We start from the raw sequence: 12003 nt of genomic DNA on the forward strand, positions 1-12003 counted from the left end.
TCCAATCTTCTTTTCTTTCATCCTCTACCTTCTCGATTTAGGAAATAACACATATACCTGTTCTATTGCTCTCCTTTCTTTACCCTCTCCCTTTCTTTCTTTGTCCATAAAAAGAAGTAAGCATAACAAAAAAACTTTGGCCTCATCATTGTAATCCTCATCGCAAAACTTGTCTGTAGGGCATAGGAGAGAATATACAATCAAGTTTTCTCTTATACTTTGCAATTATTAATACCAATGTTTCAAGTTTTGCAGGGATCTTTTGCCGAGTAGTTGCATGGCGACCCAAGTCAGTAATATTCTTTTCTTTTCCAGTCGACTTCAACTGCGTGGATAAGTTACATTAGTAAGATGAAATTTTATTTTTCTCCAGCCAGTTACAGTTTCCCTGTAAACCATATCAGTCTGTGGCCAAATCATTCGAAGGAGAAGGTGAGCCTTACTGTTATATATTTTACTACATCGCACAGCATATGTGTAATATTAATACAATTTATATCAATAGATGACCCGAGATTGCAATGTATAAAGCGAGGACCCTAGGAGGGGATAAATGTTACGTTTGGCTTTACAGAAGCGATGAAACCATGGCGGAATATCGAAAGTAAAAATATGATTTTTCCAATTCCGCGCGTCCATAGGGAAACTTAAAAAAATTTTATTTTTAAATGAAGCAATCAAACATATTTGCATTGCCCTTTTCAGACAAAACGCGAGAAAAATTCATGGAGTCCAGTGTTCCTAGCCAGCCATCATAATTGCTAGGTAGGCAAGAAGGGTTAACGTGACGATGTAATGTTGTGAAACACGAACCATGGAAAACCAACTGCAAAGGAACAAGACATTGAACACGGTAATATACGAAAATTCGGATTATAATTTTTATCATTATAAGAATGAGAAACTAACCCGATTGCGAATCTTGTTAGTTAAAAAGGGCCAAATCATTGCCACCAGGAATTTTACGACTCGCGGTTCGTTCAAAACATGAATACCTTTGAGACGAATAGGAAACACGTCCTGAAAAGGGAAAAATATTGTTATGGTATGCTGCCATATCTGTGGTTATTTATGGAGCAGTACCTGCACGAGATCTGCTACTTTCTTCAAGAAAGATGGTGTGAAGTGTGTAAAATGGTGAAATGTAAAGCCGTTGAAATCGATGATGATTACTACTCCGTTAGACTGAGTTTCTGGCTCACACACTATTCTTTGAAAGCAAAATACAGCTGTACGAAAGATGTCGTCCAAACTGCAAACGCTGATATCCCAGTTAACTGGAAAAAGAGCTCGTCGAAATCAATTGTTTGGTTTGAAAAAAATATCTTCTGAATTACGTGCGTTAATTATCAACAGGCGATGTCCATGCTGGTCCCGAAGCGGAGACAACATAAAATGATTGCCAACTAAAACGTGTTTAACACGCTCAAGGCGCAAATCAGTAAGCAGTTCCGGATAATTTTTCATTGTTTTCAAGTAATTGTTGAGCTGAAAAGAATTTTGTGACTAGGTTTAGAATTCATGCAACTGCACACCAGCTGTAGTATTTACCAGCTTCGTTGCCCGGTGTAAGTCGCATTTACGTGCTTGTAGGAAGCATATGAGCAATTCGTCGCTCAACTGGAAGCTGATGTTGGATTCTAGTAAAAGTCGGAGAATCAAGTTGCTGAAACGAAGAAAGGTAAACTAGAAATCTTTTGAATTTACTTCTTACCTTTGATGAGCGAGCGGAATTTTGTTACTAGCTCATTGCTGTTGTGCATTTTGAATTCCGTGTTGTTGTTCATTTTTGATTGTGTTCGCTGCCGCTGTCCGTGTCGAAGGCCTATTTTCACGAGAATGCAGCCGCAACAAGTAATTGCGATGTTGAACGGCCGCTTAGAGGCGATCGCTTCACTGTCGTGGCGATAACTACAGGGCGCTTTTATAACGGCCGCATAGCTAAAAACAAAATACGTTATTGTGCCATTTTTTCTAGGATTGGACAGGATAGAGGAAAATCTAGGTCAATGCAACAAGGACTTCGCGCAATCTGAAAATAAGATAATTGGCGGCTCACATTAATACGAAGAAGATTAAGGGAAAAATCCAAACGTTATGTAGGAAACAAATTTCTTGTTGCGTTGAAAACATATATTTATCATAAATTCTAATCTAACTTTCGTTTTTCTTTACAGTTCTATTTGAAAACCCTGTCTAAAACATCGTGGCTTTAAATGTAAACTTAAGAAAAATATTCAGCCTCCACTTACAATGTTTAGGAGAACAAGATAACCAGAGTGACTGCAGAGCTGGATCTACCAATGCGACTTTTGTCGATTGAGATGTGGTTGGGAGTGAAGTGATCGTTTTCAGTAAGAGCACGACAGAGTGATACTGATCTGAGGACTTTAGCAACAAAATGACCCCAATAAGTGCAATCAACCAACAGCTATATCTTACGAGAGGGTTAATATAGACCCAGTACTGTTGAGCAAGCGTTTATTCGACCTTTATATACAGTACATGCTGGTAATAGAAGGAAGTAGACGAAATGTTATTTTTTTTTTTTTTCAAAAAAAAAAAAAGATAACATTAGCTCTGTAAGAAATAGGGCTGCCCTAGTTTAATGAAGTTCACGCCCCGCTCGTTTTATTCATGTGCACCAGTGAAGTTTACAGTTGACGTGCTAGCCCAAAAAGGAAAACAAAAAACATGCAAATTGGTACGTATGTGATTCAATGACAAGTTCAGTTCAAGTTGAATAAACTGCAAGTTTCTTCATTCGTTGCAGTTTCGGAAAATTTAAAGCAATCCAACTGCTCCCGAAAACCACCATAATCCTCCGGCAAATCTGCCGCATCGACATATTCGTGTAAGGAAGCCCAGCAAGATCCATGGTATAAAACCTTTAACGAAACGAATAGTCAAATTCAGTACTCTTTTATGGATGTAACTTTCAAATCTCGTTTTTACTCGTTTTTGGATTTTTGCTGATAGGAAAGGCCAAATAATCGACATTAGCATGTCGACGATCCAATTTTGATTTACGATGTGGATGGTTTGAAAGCTCAACGGAAAGGCTTCCTGTGATATAACGAACATTTACTGTCAGCTGAAAGAAGTCATGAGAAAGGTTTGCATCTACGAGCTAGTAGGACTTGTAAGGCTTTCGAAAAGATCGGTAGGTTTCATAATTCATTAAATTCAAAGATCCAGTACTGAATTTTGACGGCCAATCCCTTTAAATAGGCAAAGATGTTCGTACTGTCAACAGATCAGCGATTTTCCTTGCATAGCCGGGCGTAAAATGCCTTGCCTGATGGAGGCTTAAATTTTGGAGATCAACAATGGCAACAATTCCGTTTATCTGAACATCGAAATTCGAAGCGAGCTGCTGGAGGCAAAAGACGTTGCAGCGGAAAATGTCGTCGAGGGATAATTTGTTCGGATTCCATCGTCCTAATTTCACAAAGTAAGTCCCATTACCATTATACAATTAAACGGAGTGATTTTTTACCTGCTCGGAATATGAAAATGCGACGGCCGAGTTTATCCTTGGATTTATAAACAATCTGTAGCTGTTCTTTCAGTTGAGGACGTAATTTTGATACTGACAAGTTAGCCAATAATTCAGGATAGTTTTTCACCATTTTCAAATAATTCTTGAGCTATCGTTCAACAAAAGTTAATGACATAGAATTCATTTAATGATTTACTAAAAAAACAATTAAATGTAATAATATTCACCGATTTGAAGGCTCGCTCTACGTTGAATTTTCGCGCCCGTAGGAAACACAGCAAGAGTTCTTCACTTATCGGTTGTTCCAAAGTCGATTCTGTCATTTCATAACATCCTGGTCTAGTTAGACAAAACCGGATTGAATTTCAAGTGAGCATTTTTATACCATCGATGAGTGCACGAAGGCGCATCAATCCGTGTACTTCGTCGATCACAATTCGCTCTCTTGATATAAGCAGCGACATCAGAAATGTAGTCTAGTTCTGTCCAGATGTAAGAAAAACGAGATGAAATTCTTTAATCCAAAAAAAAGATAACGTCATTTTATTGAAAAAACGAGCAGTTGTGACGCAAATCAAACACGTGAGGTTAAAAAGAAGCTACAGAAGAGGGATATTGACAGGATGATTGAGAACGAACAACGATACCAGGAAAGCCATTGCCTCGATTTTAACTCTTGTTCTTGTTTTGTATTTGGCAACATAATTTTTTTTTTCCTACTGCCTCCCTACGCATCCAATAGTAATTCAAATTTAGGTTACTTGACGCAAATGCTGTAAAATGTACCGGACTGTGGATTGAGTTTCAAAGTTAGAAGACCCGATTTTCCCAGCGAAACAAAAACAAACAATACAAGAAGAGGGCGATTTCAAAGTCCAATGCGAAGCACGTGAACTAAGCATGAATGATAGACATCGTTTCTATTTTTCAAATGAGGCATGTGCTGGAACATGTAGTGCTAAAACTTACTTGACAAATTTTCTCGTAAATATTGCTACGTGGACTTAGCCAGCCGGATTTGAGTTGTCAACTGTGTTCAACCACAAGAACGTGCGAACTACTAATAGCTTCGTCTTCTGCCACTTGTTTGACGCCCTTGAAAAGGCTTTCAGATGCCCCTCTGTTATGTAGCCTTGAAGCGTCTTCCTTGGTCGCGTGGATACACACGGAAGAACAAGAACCGCCTCTTTTGAGCTTCTTATTTCGTCGCCATCATAATAAAGTTTTCTGCTAATCTGTTCGGATTCGTATTCGACTCATTTCACGGCACGTCGCTCTTTCCCAGTCCTTGGAAAAGTTCACTATTTTATCGAACACATATGGGAATTGAAGCATTCTCTTGAAAAAGGGGAATACACAGGCCAGGATTTTAAATTTTACATGATATACAAAATAACATGTTTTTTTTTGCATGTCATTTTCATGTGAATAAGTTTTTAATGCAAGGATATCATCGCATCGAAGTGAGGATGAATAATTCTTTTATAGGACCCAGCGGTTCACTGGTATCATTTATTATTTTAGTTTCGTTGTTCAATACCATAAAAGGCATGGACGCGTTGTAACGATATCGAGAGGCATTATGTTAACGTCTCCTAGGTTTATTTTTGTTTCGCATTGGGCGAATCTTTTAAACGAACCGGAGCGGTTCAAATTTCCACAAACTGAGACCGTCACGTCGCAGTTAGACAAAAAAGTGTTCTGTTCCGGCAGACAGGCGCTGTGAAAATAGCGATGTTCGCGTCGTGTAGTCTAATCAAAATCAGATGGTCAATACAGTTCGCGACTCGCGTTGGCAATTGCGCAATCATACCGACTTTGACACTCGGTATTTAGTAGCCCTCAAATTTATGCTTACGTAGCATCTCGTTTGACGTGTATCGACACCAGTTGGTATGTGCACAAGGAAAAACCAAATAACTCATTAATCGGTGTCGCCCGTAAACGCCTTTACCGACGGTTATTATACTGTTCCAACGGCTATTATGCTATCTTTCATTCGACTGGTTAATGGTTGCGAAAATTAGGTCGATTGATATGATAATGAAGAAACTGAAAGCGTCCTCAGAAGCAATTGAAGCCCGCTATTTAACAGCTTCGCACTTTTTTCAAATAAAAAAGATAATTTTTTTTTCCACAATCGTATGAGAAGAAAGCAATGTAGATCTGGACCCTGTCGGTTAAAAGTACCAGTAGGTGTGCGGTTGGGGCATATGGCTCATTTACTCATTATACATCAACATATTATCATGTGAAAAAATATTTCCCAGATAGGGGTTTATTGAAGATAAAAAATTAAACATGTCAAACAAGATCCAATCTTGAAGTTTAAATTGAAAAGCAGGCTGGCTTGAGCTTGATGGACTTGTCGCTAGATGGCGGAAAGATCGAACAATTTTCGATCGCGATGACGGTAAGTCTGATCGGAAATTTGATTTAAAAAAGGTTTTTGAAAACCAAGCCACTTATGGCAATCCGTTTTACACACAAAAAAAAATTTCGCCAAAAAAAAAAAAAAAAATTACACTTTTTTCTTTTTTTCCGACACGTAGCCATCTACCGCTCAGACTCGTTATTACTGGCGTAGGCAATTTCAGTCCATTGGATGCCATTCGCAGTTAGTTCAGGAACGTGGATGGAGAATAACGCGTGGCTTGAGGAACAATTGAAAAATGGATAAGATAATACAACAAAAGGATGGTAAGTATCAACATTATTATATTGGTTTTCAATTATTAACTATTGTTTATTAGATCAAATTGTGAAGCTGCAGGCCCAATTATTGGAACAACACAAAATATTAGATAACAGCAAAGCTAAGGATGGTAAGGCCTAATACGTAATGATTCTATTTATTTGCTTTTATTCCTTTGTGTTTTGTAGCTCAAATTTTGAGTCTACAAGCTCAGCTAGGGGAAAAGAACAAATTGGACGGAACAGTTTCCAAACAGTGAAGGAGGTTTTTCCAAACTCATCCCTAACTGAACATGAGGATGAATTGGCATTAGGCGAACACAGTCAGGTACCTAAACTTTTCAAATAAGAATTCAAAATAAGTATAGAATTTTAACAAACAATTATTTATTGTTTAGTTATTCAGTCTACCACCTGACAGTGTGTTAAAGTTAAATTCTGTTAGTGCTGCACTAAAAGAATTGTTAGTAATAAGTCCATGCAGCGAAGGAATTGAACAATTGTGGGACTGTATTTGGGCCGAAAATGGGTGTGGTATGGAAACCGAGATATGGCATGAGTTCAACATAAAACATGAATTAGGTACTTTTCGGTTTTTTGTCTATCAAAAAAAGTATTTTTAATGCAATTATTTTGCATTCACAGAATTTTAGTGGAGGATCAAGTCAAGTCTGGAAGTGTTACAGGATGGAAGAGTGAGCCTACAGTTGAAAAACACTGAAAGTGCATTACCATTAAGGTATGAGGTAAAGTAATAGAGTATGCAAATTGTCTAATGAGAAGTACCATCTTGTGTGAATGAATCCTGTGTAACAGCAATCCTTTATAGTTCTGTCACAGCTAGAGCCTCAAATAATTCTGCTTCTCCGGCTAAAGAACAACTTGTCCTTTACGTTCAGAGTGTTGGTGAAGCTGGGTACTTAAATGACCCTAAAGATGTTTCATTTCGTTGGCATTGCAGCGATGAACATCATACATGGACTTTTTAGGTATGAAAGGAATTTTCTTGAAGATTTTTTGAATTTATGACAAAGTATTTCTCCTGCTTTTTGCCAACCATGTCTAATCTACAAAAAAAAAATTTATCCAATAGGAAAGGATTTTCAGCATACTGGGAACACAACTATCAACAATGCAACATTCTAGGGGTGCTATTTTATCATTCAAGAGCCTTATACAATGATTTTCATCTGCAATTTGTATGGTCTTTCCCAAGCTTCTGCCAGAAGTTGAATCTATAAGTCATGTAAGTCACATGAGCAACAATTGATATGTTTAATGGTGTTGTTTTTCTTTTCTCAATATAGGTTAATAGTAAAATTGGATCTGAAAAGATTCTTGGTTGGGGCAAGACACTGAATAAATTGTATTGATCGAATGGATGACATGACATTTCTATACTTAATTTGGATTCCCGAGACGGTATTTTATATTAAAAAAATTGAAGTGCATATCTGGGCTCCCTTCCTTTCCGTAGCCCCGTTTCCCCTTGACTCGTAATAAGCCCGTAGGGGGTCATGCCCCTACTGTACGGTATATATAAAAACAACATATACCGAGGTTTGGAGGGCTCTGGCCGGAAAGGGGACGTGGGGTTCCGCTTAGTCCGATGATGTGTTCACGGAGGGCGACGTGGCTACCCACAAATCCGAACTAAAGGTTAATCGCTCCTGTAAAAATGTTCCAAATCTTCAGCTCTTCTTCCGGCTTCTCTTAGCCAATCACCGGGTAATCTCCCCGGTGGGTCAACAAGGCAGTGTCTCCCCCTGCCTGGGTTGACGGCAACTTTTGAAAGGGCTATTGTGCCTTTTTAAAGTTGCAAAAATAATTGTAATGTGCAGAGAATTGTCAATAAAAATTTTTTTTATAAAATGTTTTTTGCAAAATTTGTTGCTTTCATTGTCTGTGTTCACACATTACATGTTATCAACTTTTTTTTTATTTAGCTTGCTCAATTCATCTTTATTGTTTTTGCCACCGTTGTATCGTTTATCTGTAAGTATTCAACTATTATTTATTACACTAATACATGGATATTTCCTGAAGTAATTTTGTATTTGTATATTGTTTTACTGGTATGGGAATCGATCCCCAGACATTCAGCGTGCAACGCCGATGCTCTAACATTGAGCCACGAGATATATTTAAATTTTTTATTATCGCATATCATATGTTATCGTCTAGGATGTTTATGCAGTCTTTCACAACTATATGTTTATCTTTCTATTGCTTTCATAAGGTCCATAGCTCTGTGGTAGAGCATTCAGCTGCGATAACTGTTAACCTGGGTTCAAACCTTAGTAGATGTATAAAGATCTATATCTAAATGTAGAAAAGTATATTGCAGTATTGCATTTCAGTTTTATTCAAAGTGTAAATGCAAGTCCGCAAGTGACTAGAAAAAAGCCAACTTGACATTATATGATTCATGGCTCATTGGTAAAGCATCGGCGCGGTATGCCGAACATCCAGGGTTCGATCCCTGAATAATAAATGAATGCTTACAGATAAACGATAAACCAATGGAAACAATGCTTACCATCAAAGGTGGCATAAACAATAAAGGTGAAATGAGCAAGCTAAATAAAAAAAAAGTTGATAAATGTAATGTGTGAACACAGACAATGAAAGCAACAAATTTTGCAAAAAACATTTTATAAAAAAAATTTTATTGACAATTCTCTGCACATTACAATTATTTTTGCAACTTTAAAAAGGCACAATAGCCCTTTCAAAAGTTGCCGTCAACCCAGGCAGGGGGAGACACTGCCTTGTTGACCCACCGGGGAGATTACCCGGTGATTGGCTAAGAGAAGCCGGAAGAAGAGCTGAAGATTTGGAACATTTTTACAGGAGCGATTAACCTTTAGTTCGGATTTGTGGGTAGCCACGTCGCCCTCCGTGAACACATCATCGGACTAAGCGGAACCCCACGCCCCCTTTCCGGCCAGAGCCCTCCAAACCTCGGTATATGTTGTTTTTATATATACCGTACAGTAGGGGCATGACCCCCTACGGGCTTATTACGAGTCAAGGGGAAACGGGGCTACGGAAAGGAAGGGAGCCCAGATATGCACTTCAATTTTTTTAATATAAAATACCGTCTCGGGAATCCAAATTAAGTATAGAAATGTCATGTCATCCATCCAATCAATACAATTTATTCAGTGTCTTGCCCCAACCAAGAATCTTTTCAGATCCAATTTTACTATTAACCTATATTGAGAAAAGAAAAACAACACCATTAAACATATCAATTGTTGCTCATGTGACTTACATGACTTATAGATTCAACTTCTGGCAGAAGCTTGGGAAAGGCCATACAAATTGCAGATGAAAATCATTGTATAAGGCTCTTGAATGATAAAATAAAACCCCTAGAATGTTGCATTGTTGATAGTTGTGTTCCCAGTATGCTGAAAATCCTTTCCTATTGGATAATTTTTTTTTTGTAGATTAGACATGGTTGGCAAAAAGGAGCAGAAAAGCTTCATCATAAATTCAAAAATTTTTCAAGAAAATTCCTTTCATACCTAAAGAGTCCATGTATGATGTTCATCGCTGCAATGCCAGTGAAGTGAAACATCTTTAGGGCCATTTAAGTACCCAGCTTCACCAACACTGAGCGTAAAGGACAAGTTGTTCTTTAGCAAGGGAAGCAGAATTATTTGAGGCTTCTAGCTGTGACAGAACTATAAAGGATTGCTGTTATACAGGATTCATTCACACAAGATGGTACTTCTCATTAGACAATGTGCATACCCTATTACTTTACCTCATACCTTAATGGTAATGCACTCTCAGTGTTTTTTCAACTGTAGGCTGACTCTTCCATCCTGTAACACTTCCAGACTTGACTTGATCCCCTGCTAAAATTCTGTGAATGCAAAATAATAGCATTAAAAATACTTTTTCGATAGACAAAAAACCGAAAAGTACCTAATCCATGTTTTATGTTGAACTCGTGCCATATCTCGGTTTCCGTACCACACCCATTTTTGGCCCAAATATGATCCCACAATTGTTCAATTCCTTCGCTGCATGGACTTATTACTAACGATTCTTTTAGTGCAGCACTAACAGAATTTAAATTTAACACACTGTCAGGTGGTGGACTGAATAACTAAACAATAAATAATTGTTTGTTAAAATTTTATACTTATTTTGAATTCTTATTTGAAAAGTTTAGGTACCTGACTGTGTTCGCCTAATGCCAACTCATCCTCACGTTCAGTTAGGGAAGAGTTTTGAAAAACCTCCTTCAGTGTTTGGAAACTGTTCCATTCCAATTTGTTCTTTTCCCCTAGCTGAGCTTGTAGACTCAAAATTTGAGCTACAAAACACAAATGAATAAAAGCAAATAAATAGAATCATTACGTATTAGGCCTTACCATCCTTAGCTTTGCTGTGATCTAATATTTTGTGTTGTTCCAATAATTGGGCCTGCAGCTTCATAATTTGATCTAATAAACAATAATTAATAAGTGAAAACCAATATAATAATGTTGATACTTACCATCCTTTTGTTGTATTATCTTATCCATTTTTCAATTGTTCCTCCAGCCACGCGTTATTCTCTCCATCCACGCTACTGAACTAACTGCGAGTGGCATCCAATGGACTGAAATTGCCTACGCCAGTAATAACGAGTCTGAGCGGTAGATGGCTACGTGTCGGAAAAAAAGAAAAAAGTGCGATTTTTTTTTTCCGCCACTTTTTTTTTTTTTTTATGTAAAACGGATTGCTTGCGGATCTAAACAGAACCGACGATTGACGATTTTAAAATGAAAAACCGCGGTTTGCCCCGATCAAAGACGATCGGGCCCGAGCCCTAGTTGGCACTTATAAGTTTTATTTTTTAAATAATTTGCGTTGGTTGTGAAAAATTATGGAATGCTGAAAAATTCGGTTATCTTTAGTAACGATTGAATTATAATACCCAAGCAAGTAATTTCTTGCGGGACAGTGAAATCACCCCGGCCCGGTTAGCGACCCACCGTCAAACTGCAATTCAAATGCGTCTTTGATTAAAGTTGTACTCCGTTTTATTTAAAGGGCAACGTGCTGAGTAAATAAAGGATAGCAATAGCTCCGAGCCAGAGTTTTATCATCCTGTTTCATCTGTTTTAAAACATTAAATAAGCCATTAAAAAGTTAACGGGTTGCGCGGAAATCCTTGCTAAACAAATACCAGCAGTGTTGTTTTGTTTTTAAACATTAAACTTCAAACCGATACGATGTCTTTTTAACGGAATTCGTCCCGCAAACTTGGAGTATAGTACTCCGAAGTCCCGTAATAAATTGAGCTCGTGGGCCATCACTAAACCAGTCGTGATCACGCATAACTTGCGGGCATATGCGCGCGTATCCTAGATACAAATGTAACATATTAGCCAACCAACCTAAAACTTACCTGTGCTGCGCAGTAAAGAATCCAAATATTGGCAGATGCTTTTCAAGCTGATTCAAAATGATTCAAAACAAACACGACGTTCAAACAACAATAATCACAGCAATTTGTGTTTTCGATACAATTGTGGCGAGTGTATTATATCAACATTCATGTTGTACATAGGTGTCTATCAAACAGCGGTTCCAATAACGCGTAGCGTAGCGAGGAGGTGGGGGGGGGAGAGAGGGACATGGAAATATAAAACAAGGTTAAATCAACTGAAAACTCTTTTGCCAAAAAAAAAAAAAAACCAAAAAAACAAAATAAAATTAAAAAAAAAGAGGACGCGTTTAAAGGGATAACTGATCAACACAAGGAGGGAAGCTGATTGTCCGCTTAGGGAAAACTGTGGTAG

The 12003-nt window shown here is 37.8% G+C and overlaps 3 protein-coding genes and 3 long non-coding RNA genes across 7 annotated transcripts; 3 read left to right on the forward strand and 3 right to left on the reverse strand.

Annotated features, from left to right (window-relative positions):
• Positions 1–441: 441 nt before the first annotated feature.
• Positions 442–1851, reverse strand: LOC130690892 (alpha-tocopherol transfer protein-like). Its single transcript, XM_057513754.2, has 6 exons — positions 1715–1851; positions 1552–1640; positions 1338–1488; positions 1084–1277; positions 910–1020; positions 442–826 (listed from the first exon to the last, which is right to left on the reverse strand). The coding sequence occupies exons 1-6, from the start codon at positions 1785–1787 to the stop codon at positions 665–667; spliced, it is 780 nt and encodes a 259-aa protein (XP_057369737.1). The 5' UTR covers positions 1788–1851; the 3' UTR covers positions 442–664.
• LOC132087827 (uncharacterized) lies at positions 1719–2302 on the forward strand. Its single transcript, XR_009420657.1, has 3 exons — positions 1719–1854; positions 1979–2099; positions 2178–2302. It is a non-coding gene; the product is annotated as an uncharacterized LOC132087827 (long non-coding RNA).
• Positions 2303–2612: 310 nt separating this feature from the next.
• On the reverse strand, positions 2613–4608 carry LOC130690890 (alpha-tocopherol transfer protein-like). Its single transcript, XM_057513753.2, has 7 exons — positions 4472–4608; positions 3888–4016; positions 3730–3818; positions 3500–3650; positions 3248–3441; positions 2956–3066; positions 2613–2888 (listed from the first exon to the last, which is right to left on the reverse strand). Exons 2-7 carry the CDS (start codon positions 3964–3966, stop codon positions 2730–2732), a joined length of 783 nt encoding a protein of 260 aa, XP_057369736.1. The 5' UTR covers positions 3967–4016; positions 4472–4608; the 3' UTR covers positions 2613–2729.
• On the forward strand, positions 2746–4743 carry LOC130690898 (uncharacterized). The gene is made up of 4 exons (XR_009001116.2): positions 2746–2879; positions 2980–3163; positions 3232–3454; positions 4259–4743. It is a non-coding gene; the product is annotated as an uncharacterized LOC130690898 (long non-coding RNA).
• Positions 4744–6092: 1349 nt separating this feature from the next.
• Positions 6093–7561, forward strand: LOC130690899 (uncharacterized). Its single transcript, XR_009001117.2, has 6 exons — positions 6093–6202; positions 6256–6327; positions 6386–6524; positions 6595–6778; positions 6842–7185; positions 7290–7561. It is a non-coding gene; the product is annotated as an uncharacterized LOC130690899 (long non-coding RNA).
• Positions 7562–9041: 1480 nt separating this feature from the next.
• Positions 9042–10784, reverse strand: LOC130691437 (uncharacterized). 2 transcript variants are annotated; one of them, XM_057514378.2, is made up of 7 exons: positions 10713–10784; positions 10588–10659; positions 10390–10529; positions 10136–10319; positions 9730–10073; positions 9474–9626; positions 9042–9412 (listed from the first exon to the last, which is right to left on the reverse strand). In XM_057514378.2, exons 1-5 carry the CDS (start codon positions 10738–10740, stop codon positions 10066–10068), a joined length of 432 nt encoding a protein of 143 aa, XP_057370361.1. In that variant the 5' UTR covers positions 10741–10784; the 3' UTR covers positions 9042–9412; positions 9474–9626; positions 9730–10065. The 2 variants fall into 2 exon arrangements, with proteins under 2 accessions (XP_057370361.1, XP_057370359.1); XM_057514376.2 differs by having other exon boundaries at positions 9042–9626.
• Between the last annotated feature and the right edge of the window lie 1219 nt (positions 10785–12003).

This window comes from Daphnia carinata, chromosome 1, assembly GCF_022539665.2.
Source record: "Daphnia carinata strain CSIRO-1 chromosome 1, CSIRO_AGI_Dcar_HiC_V3, whole genome shotgun sequence".
NCBI classification, from domain to species: domain Eukaryota; kingdom Metazoa; phylum Arthropoda; class Branchiopoda; order Diplostraca; family Daphniidae; genus Daphnia; species Daphnia carinata.